This window comes from Setaria viridis, chromosome 5 (genome assembly GCF_005286985.2).
Source record: "Setaria viridis chromosome 5, Setaria_viridis_v4.0, whole genome shotgun sequence".
Classification (NCBI taxonomy): domain Eukaryota; kingdom Viridiplantae; phylum Streptophyta; class Magnoliopsida; order Poales; family Poaceae; genus Setaria; species Setaria viridis.
This window is the reverse complement of record NC_048267.2, coordinates 22,752,750-22,778,673: the sequence shown is the minus strand read 5'-3', so window position 1 is coordinate 22,778,673 and position 25,924 is coordinate 22,752,750. Positions and strand designations below refer to the sequence as shown.

General features: G+C 43.1%; 2 protein-coding genes and 1 pseudogene across 4 annotated transcripts; 2 read left to right on the top strand and 1 right to left on the bottom strand.

Annotated features, from left to right (window-relative positions):
- Positions 1 to 6,933: 6,933 nt before the first annotated feature.
- LOC140222833 (uncharacterized) lies at positions 6,934 to 9,522 on the bottom strand (annotated as a pseudogene).
- A 2,219-nt stretch (positions 9,523 to 11,741) lies between these two features.
- LOC117858126 (transcription initiation factor TFIID subunit 6) lies at positions 11,742 to 19,958 on the top strand. 2 transcript variants are annotated; one of them, XM_034741130.2, is made up of 12 exons: positions 11,742 to 11,986; positions 12,943 to 13,029; positions 16,628 to 16,729; positions 16,829 to 16,937; positions 17,092 to 17,198; positions 17,306 to 17,443; positions 17,525 to 17,620; positions 17,736 to 17,860; positions 18,715 to 18,847; positions 18,919 to 19,044; positions 19,142 to 19,253; positions 19,388 to 19,958. In XM_034741130.2, exons 1-12 carry the CDS (start codon positions 11,861 to 11,863, stop codon positions 19,747 to 19,749), a joined length of 1,623 nt encoding a protein of 540 aa, XP_034597021.1. In that variant the 5' UTR covers positions 11,742 to 11,860; the 3' UTR covers positions 19,750 to 19,958. The 2 variants fall into 2 exon arrangements, with proteins under 2 accessions (XP_034597021.1, XP_072149628.1); XM_072293527.1 differs by lacking the exon at positions 11,742 to 11,986 and adding an exon at positions 12,101 to 12,123.
- A 1,045-nt stretch (positions 19,959 to 21,003) lies between these two features.
- LOC117858536 (protein FLUORESCENT IN BLUE LIGHT, chloroplastic) lies at positions 21,004 to 25,322 on the top strand. 2 transcript variants are annotated; one of them, XM_034741617.1, is made up of 5 exons: positions 21,004 to 21,161; positions 22,456 to 22,634; positions 23,141 to 23,300; positions 24,223 to 24,543; positions 24,921 to 25,322. In XM_034741617.1, exons 1-5 carry the CDS (start codon positions 21,062 to 21,064, stop codon positions 25,121 to 25,123), a joined length of 963 nt encoding a protein of 320 aa, XP_034597508.1. In that variant the 5' UTR covers positions 21,004 to 21,061; the 3' UTR covers positions 25,124 to 25,322. The 2 variants fall into 2 exon arrangements, with proteins under 2 accessions (XP_034597508.1, XP_072149627.1); XM_072293526.1 differs by lacking the exon at positions 21,004 to 21,161 and having other exon boundaries at positions 22,502 to 22,642.
- Positions 25,323 to 25,924: the final 602 nt, after the last annotated feature.

The following is a 25,924-nucleotide window of genomic DNA, read 5'->3' as shown; positions in this document are numbered from 1 at the left end:
CTGCCGTCGCATCTCCCAGCCATGAGAGGTCAATGGAAGTCGATGATGAATGAGAAATCCATAGCTGAACTCATGATAACAACTTCCGATCATAACTTTCAATGCAGATGCCTTCTGAATCCGGCAGTAAAGATGATTGTTGAATTGAACGAATCGGGAGGGACAAACATAAACTATATGTGGCCAGGAGCAAGCAGCGGAGAGTTGTTTCTCAAATGCGTCAGGCTCTTGTGTAGTTGCGTATCCAATGTGAATCTGGCATCAAGGACACATTAGAAGCAGCTTGAATGGTCAGATCGGTCACGAAGAAAAATAACGAAATGTGCTCGAGTAGGCAAAGGAAGGGGACAGAGGAGGGAGGGCTGGTATGGAGGGCGCACATTGGATGATGGGGTAGTAATTAGATCTATTCTGAAATTAAATTTTCGGTAATGCTACAGAATTGACGTCCAGAATAAAAAAAATTGGACAACTCGACATATGCTGCAATAGTTAAATATCCGATGGTGCAACTATTGTTTCTGCATGTTTCACAGTGAATATTGCATGAAACATAGTGTTTATGTTGCGTCGGGAATGTTCTATCCTTGAGTGAACAATGTAGTCATTTTTTTCGCATATTTTTCAATATTGCAACCATAAATATTTAATGTTGCATATGTTTTATTTTGATGTTGCAAAGGAGCGTTCGATGGGGAAATTTCTATCAGAGGTTCGGGCGCTAGCCGTGCCGTTAAATTTTTGGGAACTGTTGGAGCTAGGCAGTTTTTTTACTCCCAATAGTTTTTGGCAAGGAAAAAGTTATAAAGCGACTGGTGGCGCTTCCCACTTATCACGCGACGCTGGCCGACCAGCGCTGACCGTGCAGATTGTGTTTTTTTCACGGCTGTCGTGCAATTTGGGTCGAGCACGAAGCACAGGCCGAGCAGTTTTTGGGGCGAAGCCCCCTGCTTTTTTTGGGCCGAGCAAGTTGCGTTATTCAATACAATTTTTTTTTTCTCTTGGATGGCTATAATTATTTCGTATTTTGTCCGCTTCAAATTCCAATTTCACATTGTATTCAGTAGATCTTTAAAAAAATGAGAACAATATTGCAATTCACATAAGTAGCTACAGTATCTACATAAGTTGATATAAGACGTACACATAAATTACTGTATGCTATATAGAAGTTGACGCGAGAAATTCACTGAAGTTGCTATGGGACATTTACTTGCGTTTTCTGAGGTTCACTGACGTTGTCACCAGGCATTCACTTAATGTTTTACATTATTTGCTACTAAACAATCACTAAGGTTATTATAAGCTGCTGCTAGATATTTCTACACAAGTTAACGGTATACATTCTGTGGTTACTCCTAGGTATTCACACAAAAATTTCTACAGATTAAGATCAAAGTCATAGCAAATCATAATAAAATGTGAGTTGCTATAAAGATATTTTACATAAATTGATACATAACTTGTATATAAGTTGATAGTATCACAACGCATAAGTTGACACTACACACAAAATGACATCAATATATATGTAATGTGGGTCTTGTGTTCTAAACCTCGTTCTAAGAAAATTAATGGTGCGATTGGAATTGAAAACAGACAATGTATGTGAGAGTAATGGTGTTTTAAGCTCACAGAGAACGCAATAGTATATACACCAACCATATATTTCTTCCCACGCGGGTGCTCCAGACATCTATGCACACATTTTTGAATTCCAAAAACGCCAAGCTGTGTCCAACCAGGCACGATCAAAATAGGAATAGAAGAGTCCTTCAAAGCGTAGTGAAAACATGAGAGGGTCGCGCCCTCGCGCTTTTGCGCGATGGATTGCGGCTTAACGTCATCCTTTTGGCAAGATACTAAAATCATATTTTTGAACCTCTATTTTTAGGCACTTTTGGAGGTGCTCTTACAATGATGATGACCGACCGTGCTCAGCATGCATAGAATGATATATAGTTTTTTACACTAGGGATGGATCACGAGTGCTTCATATTGTACATATAGTCCCTATTGTTGTGTCAGCACACTGTACACTTACATAAATAAGAGACGGCCATCCACGTGGACAATCAGTGCATTGCATGATCGAGGAAATAAAATGGAGCACGAGCTCATTTGTATATATCGATTGTCAACTAGAAACAAGGTGCAGGCTACACATATACAAATTTCCTGGTCAACTAGCTGGCGTCCCAGTGTCCCACACCGTTTGCTGCCTTCAAATAGCACCAGCTGCCCAAGCATACGGGAGCAAGCATCCAGCTAGAAGCCAGCTTCACCAATATTCTCTTGATACGAGCCAATCGTCAATGGCTTCCTCGGGTGCCTCCACGCTAAGAAGGATGATGGCCGTCGTCGCCGTCTTCCTCACGCTCCTCCTCCTCCTGTCATCGTCGCCGTCCATGGGTCCGGCCGCCGTGGCAGCCGAGCCCCCGGCTTGCGTCAAGAATTGCGGTGCTGCCACCGAGTATTGCACCCGTCGTGCCATCAAAGCCTGCAAGACACCAGGGAAATGGTCACGCCGCTGGGATGAAACGGAGGCGTTCTGCCGGGAGCGGTTGATGTACACATGCTGCTGCCCGCTACCAAGCCAGGAGTCCTGATGAGCTCAGCTCATCGATCGAGCATGCATGGACACATGCATGTGCAGGCCAGTGTGTCGTCGTTGTAGCTTACAGAATAATAGCGCGTGATTGCATATTTGCATGCCTGTAGGCCTGCATGGCTGCTTGCTTACGCGTGATTCTTGTTTCATTTTGGTTTCGCTCATTGTTCGATCGGTGTTTGGAATGCGAGACATCTCATCTTGTGCTACTATCATGCACTCCCTCTGTTCGTCAATATTTGGCAGCGCACTTCAGAGCAGAATGTAGACTCACTCGATCGAAACATGCTATCCCGTTTTTGCCCCTGGCCCCGACACTGCGCACCTCGTCGGCCTCCGACGCTGACGCCGCGTCATCTCCGGATTCCGCGCTCTACAGCCCCGAAACCTGCGCGTCACCGCCGTCCTAGCCTCTCCCACGAGCCCGGTGTGCCTCAGAGATCTACTTGAACTTGACCTCCATCTCCTACTGATGGTGAAGTCATCGTCCCCAGCACCGCGGTCGACGCCGAGCACCTTGCTGTAGGAGTCGACCGCTGGCCTTTCCAATCTTGACGCTGATGCCTAAATGAGTGTGGTCAGGATTGGAGTGGTTTAGTTACGATACGATTACTTGGATCTCTAGGCAGGTGTGAATCTAGCGGATGATTAACCTAACTTAGACTAAAATCAACAAGGTGTCTCATGGCTAACCGAGAGAGTGAGAGAGAGACAAAGAGAGTAGGGTCACCTACCATCGAGCTTGGATGGCGAGCTCGCCATGGCGGTGACGGCGGCGGCGGTGGCAAGGGCAGAGATGGCGGCAGTGCTTCCCGTCGCTTACAGTGCCTAGTAGATAGGTCTAGGGTTTTGTCAGGTGGGTTTGGTGGGCATGATGAACCTTGGCATGCGTGCCCTCAGCCCCACATCTCTCTTTCTAGCGCTACGCGACGGGGGTCCGCAACCATGGGTTGGTTGTGCGCCCCCGATCAAGGCGCGGGATCAGGGTCCGACTCGGTCGTTGGACCGAGTCAGTGGAGATCAACTCTAACATTCTCCCCCTTGATCTCACCATATGTTTAAACTTAAACTTAAACTTTAACACTTAACTTGATCTCACCTTATGTTTAAACTTAAACTTCAACTTTAACACTTAACTTGGCTCCCATTTCATTACATATTAGTGTATAGAGTATGCCTCGTCATGATAGTCAGTTACCTGTTGTCGGATTCAACAGCTACAATACACCTTTCTATTTTGAAATAGATTCTTAACTTATCATGAGCCTAGTATCCACAGATCATAGGCTTTCCTGTAAACTCATGCCGGCTAAGTGTTCTCTGAACACATTGGGTGGTAAGCCTTTCATGCGTGGATCCGTGAGCATTTCCTTTATTCTTATATGCTCTAGACTAATGGTATGATCCTAGATTTTCTTTTTCACAATATAAAACTTGATGTCAATATGTTTGGTAGCACCACTTGACTTATTGTTGTGAGCATAAAACACTGTTGTTTCATTGTCGCAGTACATCTTGAGTGGCTTTTGAATGTTGTCTACCACTTTCAACCCGGATACAAATTTCTTTAGCCATTTTGCCTGTCCTGTGGCCTCATAACATGCTACAAACTCGGCATACATCATGGATGATGCAATGACGGTTTGCTCGGAGCTTTTCCATGATATGGCTCCACCTGCGAGAGTGAATATATAACCTAATGTGGATTTTCTATCGTCTACATCTCCCGCAAAATCTGAATCTGAGTACCCTCTATTTCTAGGGAATCAGTTTTTCTGTACGTTAACATGAGGCCTTTCGTAACTTGTGTATAACGCAATGCCTTCTTTACCATTCTCCAATGATCTATTCCTGGATTATCTTGATATCTGCCAAGTATCCCGGTCATAAAAGCTAAGTCAGGGCGTGTACATACTTGAGCATACATTAAGGTTCCGACAGCTGAAGCATGTGGAACCGCTTTCATTTAATTGATCTCGTATTAGTTCCTGGGATACTGAAATTTTCTAAATCTATCGCCCTTGACTATGGGAGCAGGTGTAGGTTTACTCGCATGCATACTATATTTCTTTAAAATCTTTTCCAAGTATGCCTTTTGCGATAATCCTAAAACTCCTTTTCTTATATCTCGGTGAATTTCAATTCCTAAAACGAATGAAGCTTCATCGAGATCTTTCATATCAAAATTCGAGGACAAAAACTTCTTTATCTCCGATAGCAGATTAACATCACTACTAGTGAGTAAGATGTCATCTACATACAGGATGAGAAAAATGAATTTTTCATTCTTGAACTTTGCATAAACACAATTGTTCTCCTTATTCTCATTAAACCCAAATTTTCTTACTATTTCATCAAACTTCAAATACCACTGTCTGGAGGCTTGTTTTAATCCGTAAATGGATTTCTTTAGGCAACATCCTATATGTTCTTTTCCTTACATGACAAAACCTTTGGGTTGTGCCATGTAAACATCTTCACATAAATCTCCATTGAGAAATGCTATCTTTACACCCATATGATGTAATTCCAAATCATAGTGCGCCACTAAAGCCATTATGATTCTAAAAGAATCCTTATATGAGACTGAAGAAAATATATGATTATAATCTATTCCTTCTCTCTGTGTGAAGCCTTTTGCCACAAGTCGCGCTTTATATCTTTTCACATTCCCTTTGGAGTCACATTTTATTTTGTAGACCCATTTACAACCTATTGTCTTGGCTCCTTTAGAAATTTCTTCTAAATCCCACACTTTATTGCTACTCATAGATCTCATTTCATCTTCCATAGCTTCAAGCTATTTTCATGAGTCAGCGCTTCTCATGGCTTCTTCAAACGAGGTGGAATCTCCCTCCATTTGAACTTCTTCACTAACATAGACTTCGTAGTCATCAGGGATAGCTGGTTTTCAAACTCTTTGAGACCTTCTGGGAGCCTCAACATTTGGCACATCTTCCATATGGGGCTATTGCAGCTCTTCCTCATGTGTGAGAACCGGTTCTATAGGATCCTGAAGGACAGGTTCCTCATCTTCATTTGTTGTTGCCACGGGAGAACTAACAACAGGTGTTGTTACCATAGTGTCTTGCGCTGTCGGAGCAGCAGCAACGGGTATCGAGAAAAATAGTTCCTGAATCATCAGAGTGAGTACGTATACCCGCTTCTCCTCAAGGCCAATTTCTCGAGCTATCATGCTCTCCCTGGTCATCTCATCCTCCAAAAAGACAGCGTGTTTTGTTTCTACAAACTTAGTACGTCTATCAGGACAGTAGAAACAATAGCCTTTTGACTTATCTGGATAGCCAATGAAATGGAAACTGACTGTCTTAGGATCTAGTTTTTCAATATTTGGGTTAAATACTTTAGCTTCAGCTGGACAGCCCCCCCACACAAATAATTTAGTAAGGGCTCTTGTCCAGTCCACAACTCATATGGTGTTTTATACACCGACTTAATTGGAACCCGATTAAGAATGTGAATGGCGGTTTTTAATACCTCCATCCACAAATTAATTGGTAAAGTGGAGTAACTTATCATACTTCTCACCATATCCAATAAGATACGGTTAAGTCTTTCAGCTACTCCATTCTGCTGAGGCTCACCCGGTGTAGAGTACCGGGTAACTATACCATTTTCCTGTAGAAACCTTGCAAAAGGTCTAGGAACTTGGCCATATGGGATATGTCGACCGTAGTACTCTCTCCCTCCCCCCATGGTCGAATCTTACTATCTTAATCTTTAAATTATGCTGATTTTCTACTTCAGCCTCAAATATCTTAAATTTATCCAACGCTTCTGATCGTTCCTTAATTGGATAATCCTTAATTGGATAAATATAGCCATAACGTGAATAATCATCTGTGAATATTATAAATGAATCATAACCATCCACAGATGTCATAGGAAACGGACCACAGATGTCTGTGTAAATTATTTCTAAAATTCCTACGCTTCATTTGACATCTTTCTTAATTTTCTTAATATACTTTCCCTTAATGCAATCAATGCATTGCTCTAAATCTAAAATTCTAAGGATGGAAGAATTGATTCCTTAATTAATTGTTCAATTCTCCCCCTCAAAATATGGCCTAAACTATAGTGCCATAATTTCGAAGATACATCATAAATTGTTTTCCTCTTATTTCTTACATTCATAGACGAGGAGGCATTCACATTCTCATTAACAAGCAAATCCATCGCTGTCTAAGCGCGAGACACTTATTAAATTTCTATATAAAGAGGGTACATAGAGAACATCTCGTACATAAAGTACAAAACCATCAATTAATTCTAATGGCTGTTCTCCTATGGCTTCGACTTTAGCTTCTGCGCCATTTGCTACTTGAATGGTTCTTTCTCCTCTTTGCAAGGTCCTCCTCATGTGAAATTCCTGTAATGAATTTGCAACATGAATAGTTGCACCTGAATCAATCCACCAAGTAGATTTTGCATAACTTAAATACAAGGACTCATCTACAAATATAATAAGGTCTTCACCTTTCTTATATAGATGCTTCAGGAAATCCACACAATTCTTCTAATAGTGTTCCTTCTTCTTGCACCACTTGCAAGTGTCCTTGTCCACCACTTCATGGTTTTGAACTCTGATGGTGATCATTTTATGGAGTCTTTCCATGTGCCTTAGAAGAGGAGGTATTGTCCCACTAAGGTATCTCTTGTGGCTTAGAATTCTTGTTATAATAACTCCTCTTCTTATTTTGCCTCACGTAGTTGATAGAATCACCAACGTGAGCCCTTAATTCTCTCCTCTTCTTACACACACATGACAATAAGCTTCTCAATGCCCCACTTATCAGGCTGTGAGTTGATATTAACAACAAAACCCTCAAATTCCTTAGGTAGGGAGGCAAAGATCAAATGGTCTAGAAACTCATCACTGAGCCCTATGTCCATAGGCTTAAGCTTAGATGCCATGTTGCTCATCCTCAATATGTGCTCCTTTACCCCACCACCCGTGTACTTCTTAGTAACTAGCCTCTTAATGAGAGTGCTTGCATAAGCCTTTGAAGAGCCAGTGAACTAACTCTCCACCTTCCTAAGGTACTCTCTAGCGGTGGTACACTCTGGGATTGCTCCCCTTATAACCTTCACAATGGAGCTCTTAATCACCATCAAGTACTTGCGGTTTGACTGATCACACTGTGCATGATCAAGATCGTACTCCATTCTAATTGGTGCATGATCACGCACTCGAGCGTGAAAATCTTTTTAGCTCTCATTCTCACCCCTCAGGGTCCTTAGGAGCAATAGGACAGGGAGCAGTCAGTGCTAGATCAATATCCGACAGCGTAAGCGCTATCTCAATCGTCTCTCGCCACGAGCTGTAATTCCCTCCATTGAGGGGCTCTATGGATGAGATATAACTCAAAGGATTGCTTAAAAATAAAAATTCAAAAAAAAATTTGAGTTAATTCAACGTTGGTCAAATTAAAACATGAAACTTCTCAATATTAATTCTATATCACTGTTGGGCACAAATAGAATCATTAATGATAAAATAAACTTGCTACTATAATAATCTTATCAAAGACATTGGTCAGCAGATAAAATTATTATACTTAGAAAAATTACTTATTTTATAATTAAATTTTCCTGTTGGTTCCAATTTAATTAGAAAAATAGATCAAAATTCTTAACTTAATGCATAAATTGGCAAAATAATGCCAAAAATTCAACTTATCTTAAACTTAACACAGCGGAAGCATGCTGAGCCTTAAACTTGATTTGTGAATTTTACCCACAGGAAAAACTCCTCAAAACTAATTCTATTTGAGCCTTAATTCAATTTTCAGAAAAAATACGAAATTCGCTGGAAATAAGGAAAAAGAAAAGGGCTCAATGTGCAATGTTCTTCCGGTCCACGCGAGGAAGCGGCCCAGCTAATGGCCTGTCAGGCCCAGTGTGTGGCAGCGAAACCGCGGTCCAGTCTTCCCCCACGCACGCCTGGGCCTAAGGTTACTGTTTTGCCAGCCCGCGCGAGGAAACGGCCTAGCCTGGCAGCGCTAGCACGCGCGAAGTCCTCCCCAAGCCGTAACCTGGGCCTGGGCTGGCAATTCGCCCTCCTGCTTAGGCCGAAAGCTGGCCTGACGTATCTCGGTCGTCCATCGAAGATCAACGGCAGAGCGCGTGGATCAGGCAAACAAAACCCTGCTCGCAGTCGTTCCCCATGTGCGAACCATAACACGCTTCATTTCTTCCTCTGCTGCAGCCGCGAGCGTGTGAGTGCGCGACGAGCCGAGCACCGACGAGTGGCGGCGCTGAGCAGAGCGAGCGAGGTGGCGGCGCAGCGAACCGAAGGTCAACGACGCGCGCGGCTCCCTAGTGGCTCCCCCCACAGGCTCCTGGCTCCCCCGCAGCCCCCCTCGCCGACGCGCACATTCACCCGTAGTGCCGGCGAGCCAAGGCGGTCTTCCTGGAGCTGATCCGGTGAGTTACCCCCTCAACCCTTTCCCCTTTCTACTTTAGGATTAGGGTTAGCTACCGGCGGCTGTCGGTTCAAAATCCCACGACCGTCGTCTTTAGGTCTTGCGGTGGAGCGCCGCTGGTGATCGTCGGGTGGATCCGGCGGCTGCCGTCTTAGAAAAAATTCTGAAATTTTTCTTTCGTTTTTTACTCGAGATCGAAATCCCCTCCTTCTAATTGATTCGATGAAAACTTCCTCGACTAGATCTACACGCTAGTGTTAGGCTACTGATACCATTGATAGGATTACTTGGTTCTCTAGGTGTGAATCTAGCGGGTGATTAACTTATCTTAGACTAAAATCAACAAGGTGTCTCATGGCTAACCGAGAGAGTGAGAGAGAGACATAGATAGTAGGGTCACCGACCATCGGACTTGGAGGACGAGCTCGCCATGGCGGTGGCGGTGGCGGTGGTGTTTCCCATCGCTTATAGCTTCTAGTAGATCGGTCTAGGATTTTGTCAGGTGGGTAGATCGGTCTAGGGTTTTGTCAGGTGGATTTGGTGGGCACAGTGAACCTTGGCGTGCGTGCCCCCAGCCCCACCTCTCTGTTTATAGCGCTGCGCAATGAGGGCCCGCAACCATGGGTTGGTTGTGCACCTCCGATCAGGATGCGGGATCAGAGTCTGACTCGATCGTTGGAGATCAACTCTAACAAGTTACTGTAAAGGGATGGGTGTAAATATGATCGTCTTCACTTTCTTTTCCTTGGTCTGGTTGCACCTTAATTTTGCATCTACCCTTTTCCCAGAAACAAAAAAAAAAGATATTTGTGATTATGTTTACCCCTTCCTTTTGCCTCTTCGACAAAAGAAACAACTTGCACTTTTCAGGACAAAAATCACAAATACTCAACTGAATGAATTGGAGGAGCAGAGCACTAACAAACATATCCGAAAACAAAAGGAGAAAAGAAACAAATGATATGACAACTATCACGCCACAACGACCAATGCAAACACATGACAACATCTTCAATGTTATACACCACCATTTGCAATACTTGGAAAAGAAAGGGGCTGACATGGATAGTCCTGAGTTCTGCATGCCACCATATCGTATCGGTGCTGCCTATTCGCGTAGTCATTACGAGGTGACACGGTGGCACACATGACCTACCTGTGTCGGTACTAATTTTGCGGTGTAGACGCGAGTTTTGCATTATATAAAAAAAAACTCTCACAAAATGAATAGAGAAAAGCGAACACATTTCATGTGACGGAACCTGCAAACTTGCTTTGGGTCCTCCCTTCAACATGAGTGCTCGTATTTCTCCATATATATCGATATACTGTTAAAACACGCTATTTTTTAATGGTAGTCAATACGATAAAATGTTTGTGGTGATTTTGTCAATTTAGAAAAATGCTTGTGGAATCAAGTTATAATAATCTAGATCAGAAGGTTATAAACGTATCTATACATGTGGAACTGAATGGTAACTGTCAAGACGACAGGATGCCTCTGGCAGCAGGATGTGATTCGAAGGTAAAATATGTTTGGCTTGATATGTTCAGTATCGTGGTAAGGCCTGGGTACGAGAACATTGTAACTCCTGCCATATTAAATCTTTGTAAGATAGCGTATCACGTTTCAATTTATCGACCCGGAAAGTTTTGTGACATTGCTCGTGCGCTATCCCGTGTTTTTTTTTCTAATTTAGCCCTTTCAGAAATCTTTTTTCATAAATAGAACCCTAGCGAAACTTATTCCAATAATGGACCCAAAAGCTCGGCATGCACGGGTGTGCGCACCAAGATCTTTTGATTGGCATTATCTCTACACGCGCCAAGATGTTACCACGTCAGCACTAGCGTGGTCTTTGGTAAAGGACATTGGGGGTTGCATACCTTCACGCCGAGCAGCAAATCTTCCATCCTCCTCGCTTGTCCCGTTCTCCGTTTCCAAATCGAGCGCCGCGTGGCAATGGCGTGGCAGTCCTTTGGCGTTGTTTGACGACACACCGATGCAAAGACCTCACCATGTGGCTGGTGCACGCTAAGCTATGGTTCCATTTTGGAATAAGTTTCTTTAAGGGTTTGTTTGTAAAAATACTTTTCTAAAAGGGCTAAATTAGAAAATACCACCTTCTATCCCTACCAAGACGGCAAGCGGGAAATCCTATCCACCTTCCGAATGATAGACGATAGATAACTAAATATCTATAACCTAGCAGTAGCCTAATAACTGGCCTACAATGGCCTAACAAACTATCTCAACATTAGATAAACTATCTTAACATTTTTTACATGAAAAAGTTGATGAATTTAAAAAAAATGTTGATAAAAAGTATTGACGAGGCAAATAAATTGTTGGCAAGTGAAAAAAGTTGGTGCACGTAAAAAATTGTTGAGCAATAATGTTGGTGAATGAAAAAAGTTAAACAAAAATGTTGGTATATGAAAAAATGTTGATCAATATCAGGAAATATTGATAACAATTAAGTCAGATTTTTTTAAAAAAAATGTTGATGAATGTCGATAAATATTGATGGATATTAATAAAATATTGTACATGTTTATATTGGAAGAGCTCCTAAAACAAGCAGCTCGCTCGGTTGGACGCAGACGCGGCTCTCTGCAGCCCATGGCTTTGCTGGGCCGATAAGCCCGTTGGTTGTCTGGCGCGTCTAAGCCCAAACGAGCCATCCCCATCTCTCTCTCTCTCTCTGCCCCCACCGATCCCCCGCTCGGAAGAATTTGGGGGAAGAAGCTCTAGAGAGAGAAACTAGGGTTCAGGGGATTCGTGCCCGGGAGGAGCGCGATGAGCATCGTGCCCAAGGAGACGATCGAGGTCATCGCCCAGAGCGTCGGCATCCCCAGCCTCGGCCCCGATGTCGCCGCCGCGCTCGCCCCCGACGTCGAGTACCGCCTCCGCGAGATCATGCAGGTCAGGTCCCGTGCGCTTGTCTAGGGTTTGGTTTGATTCCGGCTCTGCTTCTTATGAACTGGGAGGGTTGATTCCCTCTCCCTCTCCCTAGGAATGTGCTTGGATTTGTTAGCAGAGCGCTGAATCTGGGGAGCCCAGTAAGCATTTTGTGTCTCTTTGTTTTCTTAGTTGTTACCGTTGAGCTAACTGCAGGTCGTGCGCTTTGGCCTAACGAATGCAGTGTGCGTCCTTTAGTTTTTTAGGATGCGTACTTATAATCTTGTGGGGTGGAAATGCTCCGACTTATCCACAATTTCTCAACATGTGCCATGGTGTAGGGAAAAAGAAGCATGTGGTTTGCTGTCAGTTCTCTAAATTGCCTGTAATTGACTGATTGCTACTGATTTTCCTGCTAAGTACACACCATTTATGATTTGGTCTGGAATTTTTGCGGGCTGCATGATGGGAGAAAGCTGCTAAGTGAGACACTGTCCCTTTTTTTTTCTGATTGGTACAACCGGTGCATACTGCTCCAATTTATCCTTCCTTTGCTCAGTCTTTGCACTTTCTCATTTTCCTTGGATTATGTACCATGGATATGTTTATCTTGCTGCTATAGAAAAGTTATTTTATTTTCTTTCATGTGATAATTCAAACTATGCTGCATCTATAGTAGAGTCCATAGCATTCTTTCCCTTAAGGGATCTACAGCTTAGTTGGCTATCAGGATTTTGTCGAAGTACTAGTGGGGGGATGACATAAGAGTATCCATTGGCCAGATATTTCATTAGCTACTGGTTTTCACAATTCACTACTTTGTTGATGCTGTCTGTGCCCTTTCTGTCACTTATGCTAATTGTTTAATTACACAAATCTGTGGAACCTTTCCTCTCTTTATCATAGAAGCACTCAAAGAATATCTTTGCCATTTTCTTGTTGTCATTTTGACGATCTCATATTGTGTTGTGCTGCTGCAGGAGTCCATTAAATGTATGCGGCATGCGAAACGGACAGTTCTGACTGCAGATGATGTTGATAGTGCTCTCAGCCTCAGGAATGTTGAGGTGAATTATCTTCCTTTGATAAAATTTCAGGATAATAGTAATGTTGGTTAAGTCAACTATTTATTCTATGCCATATACTGCTGACTTAGTAGCAAATGAATTAGTACTCCCTCTGTCCCAAAATATAGCTACATTTAGAGTTTTTCAGACAGATTAAGGAAATAGATAAAATGTCACATTTGCCCCTAGCCCCTAATTGACAGCACTGTAACTAATTCAGCCGCTTGTCCCGCTCTCCATGCCCTGCCTTTCATGGTAATCGCATCTGACCGGCCATAGGCTAATCACCTTGCTGCAAGATTAGTTTGATGTGCTAGAAAAATCTTTTTTTTTTGAAAGATCGTGTGCTAGGCTAAATTGTTGCCGCCACAATTTATGTGCCTTTACTGGAATGAGACAAGCCGCACAAATCAACTGGCAGCACATACAGTGTAGGAAAATGAATTTACGGCACCAAGATCATGCCAATTTTTACCGCAGAGCTACAGTTAAGGCCACAAATTGAGCACCATGTGCGCTGCGTGCAGTGAGTAGGGAGATAAAACTGTGAGGGTATTTTGGTCCAGTTGCATGTAAAATGTGGGTTGGGAACTGAAAACGTAGTTATATTTGGGACAAATTTTGAACCCTAAACGTAGCTATATTCTGGGACGGAGGGAGTATCTTTTTTCCTACTGTTTTTCTGATTCAGATTCAGTAAATCTGAAAAGTGTGACTACAATTAAGATGTTGTAGAAATTGAGAATTGTATTTATGGTAGCTAAAAAGAAATTAAATGTTAAGAGTAGAATAAGTAGTTTCCAGCCTACAACTTCTATTCCATATTTGTTAGCTCAAAATTTCATTTCAGCAGCCTGGAGGGGTAACATGACTAGTTCTCTTGTACTGGGTCACTTTTACATTTTTCCAACAAGAGTTGTAATATTTGTTCCTCACTAGGAAATATGCACGGGAGGAAAAAAGCATCGCACACCCTAATACACATGGCACAAAACTTGGGTTTTAAATTGATGATGTTGTTTGTCAATTTTCAATTAGGTCTTTGCCAAATTGAATTACTAAATTATTGAATATAATTTTTTTTCTCCCCGCATGGTGCATGGCCATGCCCCATGTCAAGCGAGCCTCGCTGCCCCACGGTGGCCTGTGCATGTGCCGTTGAGCCGACACGCTCACCGCACCGGCTGAACATTACCGAAGGACCCACCAGCAGCGACGGGTGGAAGATGTGGGTCTAGCGGCTGTAGCGCTTGCTCGATCCACTGCCCTTGGGGGTGTATGTTTCCGATTCTAGCCGATTCCTGCCAAAATAATCGAGCAAACTCCACCAAAGTGGTCATATGACGTCAACTATATTTGTCAATTATCAGTAAATATATGCAGCAGTCCAGGATTTCAGAAAAGATCCACTTGCAATGCACAGTCGAATTGTTAGAATTTCTTGCTAGATGCATGGCCCACACCAATGTAGCGAGCAAACCACTCAAATTTGCTTCTGAGATCCTAGCCCAAAGAACAACAATCCTTCCTTTCCCCTCCTCAGAAAACATCATCGTTGCTCACCTCCCTGGGGTGCCAACGGGCAATACGAATCCCCAATGTATCTCCATGTAGAACCTCTTGTCGTTCTACAGGTATGTGCGCAGTAGCCGCGCGCCGTCGCTAGCAACGGAGAACCCTTCGTGAGAGCGTGTCTGGTGTTTGCCGAGCTTCGTGGTGAACTCTGGTTAAAAGGAGGGGTTCAGAGAGGAGAGGACACAACACCAGATTGTAAACATTGAACTCTGTTCTTAGCTAATCACTCACCCACCTCCCAATTCTCCCTACCTATCCTTGATCCTTGCTGCATTCCTCCAATTCCACTCCGAGCTGTTGCTAACCATCCTCGTCACAAACTAATTGCAAGAGAGATAGAAAGAGATGAGATGAGATGAGATGGTGGAGAATAGATCGACTGGAGCGTACCTCGCAAGCGCACCTGCGCGTGGTGGGGATGGGCAGTGCCTCGGCCCTCATCTCCGGGCGGCCGCTCATTCTCCTCCCCCAAGCAGGCGCGGCCGCACCCATGGCTCCAACTCACCATGGTGATGGACACAAAGAGGAAACGAACGAGCCGTGGCCTCCCCGCAGAGAAGCCACCAGCCCCACCATCATGAGCCTCTCCATCCACCGCCGCCCCCACGAAACATTGAACTCTGTTCTTAGCTAATCACTCACCCACCTCCCAATTCTCCCTACATATCCTTGTTCCTTGCTGCATTCCTCCAATTCCACTCTGAGCTGTTGCTAACCATCCTCGTCACAAACTAATTGCAAGAGAGATAGAAAGAGATGAGATGAGATGAGATGGTGGAGAATAGATCGACTGGAGCATACCTCGCAAGCACACCTGCGCGTGGTAGGGATGGGCAGCGCCTCGGCCCTCATCTCCAGGCGGCCGCTCATTCTTCTCCCCCAAGCCGGCACGGCCGCACCCAGGGCTCCAGCTTGCCATGGTGATGGACACGAAGAGGAAACGAATGAGCCATGGCCTCCCCGCAGAGAAGGCACCAACCCCACCATCATGAGCCTCTCCGTCCACCGCCCCCCCCCCCCCGACGCCGTCGCCGGCAAGGGCGGCCCGATCGGCACGTGCGACGCTGCTACCCGCCGCCACCACGCGCCCTTTGCCACCACCACTTCCTCCTACTCCTCGTTGCATGAGGGAGCGGAACCGGCGCGGCCGTCGTGGTAGCCTCTCCCGCCCTCCCTCCTGAAGCGCCGCCGCGTCGGCACGAACACCTCCTTCGACCCCGCCTCTGGCCCCGCATCGCGGAGGACGGCGGCGCGCATGACGTGGCCCCCGGAGCGGACGCCGAGGCGCTCCGGCCTCACCAGCGGCGGTGGCGCGCTCCCCTCGCTCAAGCCTCGCGGCCTCACCCTCCTCCCCTTCTCCATGGCCGTGGCCGGCAGGATGCCGGTCGCCGCACCATCAACGCTGCCGGCTGCCCGTGCCCAATCTCTCTCTTTCGCCTCTCTGTTCCGAAGAAAGAGAAGCTTTTTCCCCCTTAACCCCCTCCCTTCCCTCCTTTTTCCACCCAAGCCCCTCCTCTCTTCAGCATTTGGACTGCGGGTTGATTATGAAAAAGTTGAGAGGCTTTTTTTGCAAAATGACCATGATGGTTGAAAGAAGCGACGGTTGGAAGAAACAACCGCTCTTTAATGTTAGGTGTAGATTTCATAGATGTGATCTGCTGATAAGTTTGAGTTTGCCTGATTGGTTTAGAACTTTAGATGAGTATATTTACTGGTAGTGGTAACTAACACCTGATGTTCCCTTTCCACTACTAATGCAATGGCATTTTCTCGAATTTTCTATATTATTTTACTTTAGGCCAGTGTCATGTCTTGCCTTGAACGATGTAGGTTTTGAAGTATCTAAATATGTCCAAATAGCTTCTTTTGTGTGAAAATACCTTTCTTCTATTGATGCTGTAATCTAGTTGTGTGCGCACATTTTCATGGTTCTTCTGTATTGCAGATGGTCTAAATTCCTCTGTTACACATTATTTTTTTCAAGCTGACTCCATTTTTTTGATTACTTGGGGTTCTCAATCAGCCTGTATATGGATTTGCATCTGGTGATCCATTGCGGTTTAAGAGAGCTGTTGGACATAAGGATCTCTTCTATCTTGATGACCGGGAGGTAGACTTCAAAGAGGTAAGGGCAATATTAAGTTATTAACAATGTCTAAAAGTTTGTACTACTTATTTCAGAATCTTTCACTTGAAATGTCTCTTCTTTGTTGGTGTCATGCAGATTATTGAAGCTCCTCTGCCTAAGGCCCCTCTCGACACAGCAGTTGTAGCCCATTGGTTAGCGATTGAGGGGGTGCAGCCTGCAATTCCAGAGAATCCTCCTATTGATGGTTAGCTCTTTGTTTGTAATTATATGTCTATAGTCCTTACTTCTTCTTCTTTTGAACTAAAAGTCCTTACTTTAAAACTTGACAAGATTTAGTGACATTCTTACCTAGTATGGAAATAAAAACAGTTGTTCTGACAACTAGCATTTTGCTTCAGCAATTGTACCACCAGCTGAAAATAAAAGGTCTGAGCATGGGAAGGATGACGGGCTTCCAGTTGATGTCAAGCTTCCTGTTAAGCATGTATTATCTAGAGAACTACAGGTACTTTGATTATGATATAATCCATTATAACTCATATGACATAGTGCATTGTAACTCATACATATTTCCAAGAAACTTATACTCCTCTTTAATGATTGACTTTTCAGATGTACTTTGATAAAATAGCTGAGCTTACTTTGAGTAGATCTGACACATCCCTTTTTAAAGAAGCTTTAGTGAGCTTGGCAAAAGATTCAGGCCTTCATCCATTGGTTCCTTACTTTTCCTACTTTGTCGCAGATGAGGTTGTACACTAGTGATCTTGCTTTCAGTGTTGCTTATGTGAGATGGTATTATCTTAAAGTGTGCATCCATCTGAATTTCAGGTTACCCGGAGTTTGGGTGATCTTCCTGTTTTATTTGCTCTCATGCGAGTAGTCCGAAGTCTTCTTCATAATCCACACATTCATATTGAACCTTATGTAAGTGGCAGACCATAAAGTTTTGATAGTGACATGCCTGCCTTTTTTTTAACCATTACCTGTATTCTTTTCATCGTATTAGTTCTAAATTAGCAATATTTGTCTTGGTTGCCAGTTGCACCAGTTGATGCCATCGATGATCACTTGCATTGTCGCAAAGAGGCTAGGGCATAGGCTCTCAGATAACCACTGGGAACTTAGAGACTTCTCTGCCAATTTGGTTGCTTTGGTATGCCGGAGGTGAGTGTATGCTAATTGTGTCAGTAGAAATTTTCTATAATAATACATCTATGTTTAGCAACTCCCCGTTGCCGTCAACATTCCCATATACTATGATCTTTATTATTGTTCAGACAAAATGTACTATTGCTCTGCTTCCCATAAAACTTCTAAATCTTACAAAGTTCAGTTATGCTATCTTTTTGTGAACTATAGGATGAAGATCAATTAAATAGAATTTTGACCTCCGATGTATAAGCAGTGTTCCAAAGGCGACAAGCGACCTTGGGCCTTGCGCGCCTTATCGCCTAGGTGACAAGGTGGACCGGTTCCCCAAGGCGAGCTGGGTCTGCCTGGATGCCTAGGCGTCGCCTAGGCGACACCTTTGAAACACTGTATAGGAGACATTGTTATTTCTTGGGATCATCTTAAATACTCCTGTAAAATGGAAGTCCATGTGCAATATGATCAGTTTCGTGGTAGCTTATTTGTTCTTTAATGGCCAACATACCAATAAACCATTGCATAGTTCTGCTACTGAAAATACGACGCGTGTCTTTTTTCTTCCTTTGTGACCAACTGGTATGTTTGTTTTTTGTAGCTATTTTGTGTGTAGATAGAAGGTTATTTCAGGTTTACATTCATGCATTTGTTGGTTAGGTGACATTTTCTTTGTGTCTCATGTGTTTCCATAATTCAATTTTCTTTCTGAATTTATGGATCCATAGCTTTTTGCATACTCTGCTCATTGACTGTTAGCAGACTTTTGCTGAATTACGATTTTTGGCTCTCAGTGCTAATTGGTTTTTCTATTTGCAGTAATTGTTTTTTTTTTCTCATGGCAATTTTGATCGACTGAACATGATGTTTTGCAGGTTTGGTCATGTCTATCACAACCTTCAAACCCGGTTAACAAAAACATTGATCCATGCGTTTCTTGATCCTGCAAAATCATTGACCCAACATTATGGTGCTGTACAAGGGATATCTGCATTGGGGCCCAGTGCGGTAAAGCCTACTGAATCAACTCATCTTTTGTATTAGTCATCCATTGGCTAATTGTATTTGCTGCCTACCAGATTAGGTTGCTGCTTTTGCCCAACCTTGTGACATATATGCAACTTCTGGAGCCGGAACTGCAGCTTGAGAAGCAGAAAAATGAGATGAAAAGGAAGGAAGCTTGGCGTGTTTACGGTGCCTTGCTGGTCAGTTCAGAGCTCTCAGTCAATTCATTTTTTACTGTATTTTGGTTGAGCATTTTAAGCCAAGTTAAGTTTCTTACCAGTGGGATGCGTTTTTCAGTGTGCTGCAGGCAAATGCTTGTATGATCGGCTCAAATTATTTCCTGTTTTGCTTTCTCCATCGACACGCCCTCTTTTGAGGAGCGATAAAAGGGTCTTAACCAATAACCCAAGTAAGTGTTGAATACATGTAACACTAAAGACTAGAAACACCTTGACTGGCAGATAGTTGCCAAATGTTCCTAACTATTTACAATTTAAACGGTTAAAATTTGGGAGTAAGGGTATGCTGCTCTGTGAATTTCAGATAAGCGGAAATCCAGCACAGATCTCTCTGCATCCCAGCCACCTCTGAAGAAGATGGCAACGGACGCAACAGTCAACTCCATGGCAGGAAACATGCAAGGAGCCATGGATGGCTTTTCCACTCAGTTGGGCAACCCCAGCATGATGCAGGCCTCATCCTCTGGACAGATGGTAGAGAGCATCCCATCAGCTGTGATCCGGAGGGATCAGGGCAGCGATCTTGCGCAGAAAGTGTCCACGGTGCTGAGGCAAGCTTGGAAAGAGGATCAGGACGCCGGTCATCTCTTGGGGTCACTGTACGAGGTCTTTGGTGAAGCCATCTTCTCGTTTGTCCAACCACCAGAGATGTCTTTGTTTGTGTAGAAAGAGAACTCGTAGGCTTAGAGATGTTTTCATCTGTGCTGTTGTACAACTAGGAATTTGCTGGATTCTTGGAATCGTGTCAGGAAATATCAATCTATGTAACGGTAGGGATTTCTGAGTGGGTGCATGTGTTGTAATGTAATCCATTTTTTCATCAGCTGATCTAGTGAATATCTTACTAGTTCTAATAATTTAGGCTCTTCTCCGTACCAGCTGGGTGACATGCACTATTTTAAGTCTTATAAATTGGTCTACTCGGAACCACCCTGTTCTAACTCCTCTCCCTTACCATCTCTCTCCAAGTCTGCCTGCTTCTCTCCCTCCCACTCTCGATTCTTACATGATGATCACCGGTTACTATTGAAGCTTGCTGCTCGCTGTGCCATAATTGGACCATGGCTACATCTACATGTGGTGCTTCTGTTGTCGAGCCATCGCGACCTAGTAGCTTGTGGGTGTGAAGCCCGGTCACCACCGAAAAAGGTGATGTGTAATGTTGAAATAGTTAATGGGGGTGTTGCGGTCGTTGATTCGAGATGTTTCACAAATCACAATTGGTGATTCAATAGTTTTTTTTCACAATGTTTGTAATACCCTCTCCATTTTAAATCATAGGTCATTTTGATTTTTCTAAGTTCATAGGTGTTCATTATATTTAAATGCATAAACACATATGGATATAGAAAAGTTAAAATAACCTATAATTTAGGATGAAGGGAGTAATTGATTTTGGGTTTAATGCAATGGTCGATTTGGGATATTGCCTACTCTTTTTTGGGTTTGGTTTGTTACATTGAGATGGAGAGGGATACATTTTCTTGATTAGATTTTTGGTTGTCGGAACCGTTGCGTGAAGATGTGGCAGTTATGATTGTTGAGTGCTACGGGACTCTACTCGATCAAGTTTATTGATGGATGTTGAGCGAAATACAACGAGCCGTTGCGGTGAGTTTTTCTTGAATCAATTGCATGTAGACATGTTGCGAGCTACTTTTACATATTTTTTTACATATTTTTTTTTATGTTGCATACGTTGATTTGTATGTTGCGGATGTCATACTCCATGTTGCGACCGACTATTGGAGTGTTCATGAAAAATTCGCCATTATAGGGATTGAAAATGTATCACAAGATAGATCGGAAGCGGATTCATGCTTTACGCTTTACATGAAGAAAGGCGCAGAACCGGGTCTTAAATGTAATGCCACACTATTTGCAGGGGCTCATATGAAAAATATCCAGCTAAAGCGGATGGCTAGGATATCAGGCAGGGCTCTTCTTCATTCCCTCCTATCCAGTTATCCTCTCCTTAATGGCGCTTCCTTTGCGCCCCGCCGCTCCGGCGCCGCCGCCTTGGCGATGCTCCGGCGTGAGATCCTCGCCGTGCTCATCCCTCCTGCCAACGGCCTCCAGTGAGTGTTCTCGAGCTCCTCCTCTCCCGTTTCCTTTCCTGCATGGCTGCATTACCTAGTACATATCACGTCTCAATTTCTTGCGGCCGTAGCTTCATGGTTTCCAACTCTTATCTGAGCAACTATAGTTCTAGCGAACTCCCTCCGGCGTGGGTCCTTCTCGCTGCGGCCTCCAAACTGGCGTGTGCGGGAGCCGATCGACGAAATGACTCTGTTTGCTCTCGCGCCGCTGATTTGCCCCCAGTTCTTCTCCTTTCCGGTGTTAGTCGTGGTGGAGAGTAGCAGCGCTTGTTTGTTGGCTCTAAGGTTGCATTTTTGCCGCTTTCCTTCACACGCTAGCTCCATATTGTTTGTCACCATGGCCATGTTCCCTTGTGAGCTGCCCGTCGTGCCAATGATGCTAACTTGCTGTGGTGGAGATCCTGGGAGACTATTCACTAATAGAGAGGGAGGGCAGGTAGCCGAGCTAAGAGGCGTTATTTTGCTTTTTATTGTCTTTTTTTTTGAGTGTAAGGGAGGGTGGTCCGGTATTGTGCTAAGACGTGCTGTATGATTTTGGTAATGCTGGTGCTCATGTCATGCTTATGTAGGTGTTTCAATACTGTAAGAGCCTCTCTTGCACTCCCTTAGAAAAGAAAGTCGATACAAGTGCCAAGCCTTGCTGGACAATGCCTCTATTCCTATTCTAGTGTGTCTGGTTCCAAACTCTCAATTCCTTTCGATGTGACACCATTTCTCGGTCTCCTTGCAATGTGAGCTTTATACTAGAGAAAGGAGGGACTATTCCTTGTTGGATGGAACAAGTTTGGAGCTCTATTGCCTTTTAAATGGACTGCATAGAACAAGATTGCAGTTTGATACTAGTGGGGTTTTCTTTCCCTTTTGGCTGTGAGGTTTCTGCATGGAAATCTGAGAAGAAAAGCCCACTTTTTTTTTTCACTATGCCAGTATTTTTTGTCCATTTGATTTTCAGATGTTTAGTTAATAGAATTGTTCGCCTATTTGTAATTTGACTTTATATCCTGTTTGGTTTACGCAGTTACAATGCTGCTCAGATTACTTCAAGCTTTTGACAGATGCATAAATTGTGTGTTAATTTGTTTTCCTAGTATGTGATGCCATTATACATAGAATGTTTCAAGATCAACCACTTTCAGAGTTCATCTTTTTGAGAAAATCTGATTATAAATTATAATAGTTAGGCAAAGGAATGGAAAATTTTGCTTTACAGAACTAATTCAGCATGAAAAATGATATCATATTGTTGCTGATTGTGGTGACACTTGTCATGCAGAGCAAATGTTTCCTGTGCCATTACCAGTTGACCGGGTTGCAAGATTTTCCTTATCTGCGAAGCGTTCTGCATCTCGGCTTGTCCAGTCACTGACTGATAGCACCGATTCTAGGAGTGATGGCATCCATGCAGCTAATGAACATGGGCATGATCTCAAGAGGTCCATATCTGATCTTCAGGTATGATGGTGAGTCCCTTGCTCTATTTTTAGCATTTGTTATCTGTCTCTAGCATTTGTCATGTAATGACTGAAGAGAACCTTTGATTTGTAACAAGACTTAAAATTTTCAAATAACTAAAAATAACCTTGTGTTCAGTTGTCACATTTTTTTAATAACAATATTGTCTTACTCCCTCAAATCAAGAACACAAGGCATGTAATTATTTTGGTCCAGTCTTCAAACTTAGATTTCAACAGATGCTTTCACAAAACTAATATAGTGTGAGAGCATTTTGAAATATGAATCTAGTTTGTATAATTTTTATACACCAAAGACCAAACATACTTACAGTTTGACTAATTATTGGTCAGAGTATGCAATGCTGGATTTTTTAAAATGAAATGCGCCTTGTATTATTTTAATAGAGGAGTTACTAATACAGCTTAAATTTTTACCCTTGCAAATTTTATTTTGCAAACTTCATCTATAATGTTATGCAGCATTATTTCTCGTACTTTTTGCAGGAAGTTGTATGTTCCTATTTTGGGAAAGCATGTCTTGTCAGTAGTTGTATCATATATATTCTGCCACCTGCTTGTTTAGCAGAACCATGTGAGCAAGAGTACTCCCTCCCTAACATGCCTTTGCTATTTGCAATAGCCATGGTCGGTGCTACTGTTGGAGGTAAGCTCATCACACTGTAAATTAAAGAAAGTTGAGACATGGAATGGTAGTTTGTGGCTTGGAAACTGGCTATTAATGTCATTGTGACAATGCATAATGGACTTTTTCCCTATCTATGTGTTTACGTTTTCTAATATGTCATCAACATACTATGTGATTAAAATTGTTTCCAAACTCTGAACTTTCAATTGTTTATGATGCGCATGGAATTGCTTCCAATACCAGGAAAGTACATGAGTTTTCTCTGCACCCTTGTGCTACTTGCTCTGTTTGGGCATATTTCGTTTCATTAGGGTCAGGCTTTGACTGACAAGTACTCCTTTAATACATAATTTTATGACACAACATTAATGTTGGTAGATTTGTACTAAAAACTTATGATTATGATTTTGTATCATAAAACAATATATTTAAGGGAACGATATATTAATGGAGTAATTGAAGTTCTAAGTCTTGTCCTAAGAAAACAAAATACTCCTTACTTAGCTGTGGCATTTGGTTAAATTTAAACATATACAGGTTCTTTGCCTCTCTGCAAGTTATCGATAGTTCAGTACTACATAAATTGGGATGTAACATAGAATGAATTTTAAGGAAAATTGCATTTTGGAGCATTCTAGTTATCATGCCTGTCATCCAACTGGCTGCTACTTTAGTTATTTTTTGTACGTATCTATTCTGACAGAACTGAATTATTTCAAGTTATTTAGGTGATGGGGCCGTTTGCATTTGTTTCACAACTATTTATGCCAATTAATCTCTTTAATGAATACTTGCTCCATTCCTGTCCTTTTTGACAATAAGTAGGTTAGTCGATATTTCCGTGTTCAGATTAGATGTTCTCTAATATGCATATTTCCCTCTGTTATGGGATCTATCTGAAAGTTTCTGCATTATGCTGAGCAATTCAGAAATCCTGTAGGGCTCCTTGCAAGACAGAGGAGAGGGGAGCTTGCACGGCTGAATGATCAGTTACGACAGATAAATGCTGCACTGAGAAGACAAGCCAAGATTGAATCTTACGCTCCTGCTTTGAGCTATGCCCCAGTTGGTAGCAAGATACCAGAATCGGAAGTTATTGTTGATCCTCAGAAAGAGCGTCTGATTGCATATCTGAGGACTGGGAAGAACTACCTGAGAAACCAAGCTCCTGACAAGGCGTTTCCTGAGTTCAAGGCAGCTCTTGATCTTGCACAATCTTTAGGTGACCATGTTGAAGAGAAGAAGGCAGCACGAGGATTAGGTTTGTTCATTCTTTTGCAAAATTATAGTTCATGGTTTATTTTCACATATACTTAAAACTGACGATGCTACACCATGTGTCCTTCATAACTTGAAGATTCACACAATTCCGACCTCCCCTAATTTTCTTTCCTGAATTTGGTATAAATGCTACGTGCATGGAAGAATACTAGTTCAAAAATGATAATGGAGGAAAGTATTCTCAGGCATGCTCAATACTAAGTTCAAAATTGGTCATATAAAGACAATAGAATGATGTCAGGATGTCACCTTCAAAACGGGGACTTTTTTTGTGACACCTTACATTAATAATGTAAACTGGAAAAAGTCTGATGTGTTTGCAAAATCCAAATAACAAAGTCGCTTTGCATTCTCCAGGAGCATCGTTGCAGAGACAAGGCAAGTACAAGGAAGCCATAAAGTATCACTCCATGGTGCTAAACATCTCTAAGATGACCGGAGAGGATGCAGGTGTCACTGAAGCATATGGAGCAATAGCAGACTGCTACACCGAGCTTGGTGAGCTCGAGAAGGCTGGCAAGTTCTACGACAAGTACATCTCAAGATTGGAGAATGACTGAAAACAACAGCATTGATCGGAAAATCTGTGAGAGCACAGACAAAGCTGATTCAGTTTCTACCTTTTTTGCTTGTCATGTAATGTACTGTAGATTATTTTTTTCGAGAATACGCACGAGAGCTGCGTATCTTTGTATTAAGAAGAGAGAAATGTTTAGCATTACATCGCGGGCCATCTGGGCACGCCCACACGGTTTGACACTTGATAGCGTTTATACAAGAACGAAAACAACCGAAAAACAGGAAAAGAAAGCAACTAGAAACTAACTAGGACCTAGCGCTCCTACTGCCGGCCATCCCAAAGTAGTCAGGTGCTTGGCGCCGGCACTGGTCCAAAGTTGGGCTTCTTCTAAGATCTCCTGGACCAACCGTGCAGCTAGTTTCGCGGGGTGTCTGCTGAACACTGTCGTTTCGCTCTTTCAAGATTTTCTAAGAGATTAGCATGAATGCAGAGCCCAATCCTTTTCTCTTCAGGTTGTTCATCCCCCTTCTCTTCTGAAGCCACCAGTCGATCAATGCCACTCATGACTCGGTGCTTGGTTTTGCATGTTCAGGAGCATGCTAATGCCTTGCCAAACCTGCTGTGTGTATGGACATTTGGCAAAGATATGGTCTGCAGTCTCTAGTTCTTGGTCACAGAGAGCGCAGGCCGTGTGGTCTTGCAACCCACGCCGATGTCTCCTGTCCGCTGTCCATAGGCGATCCTTGACAGCAAGCCACATGAAGAACTTTACCTTCAATGGCGCCCAAGCTTTCCAGATAGGCTTTGCGGCAGCGAATTTTGTAGCTCCTTCGAAGAACAT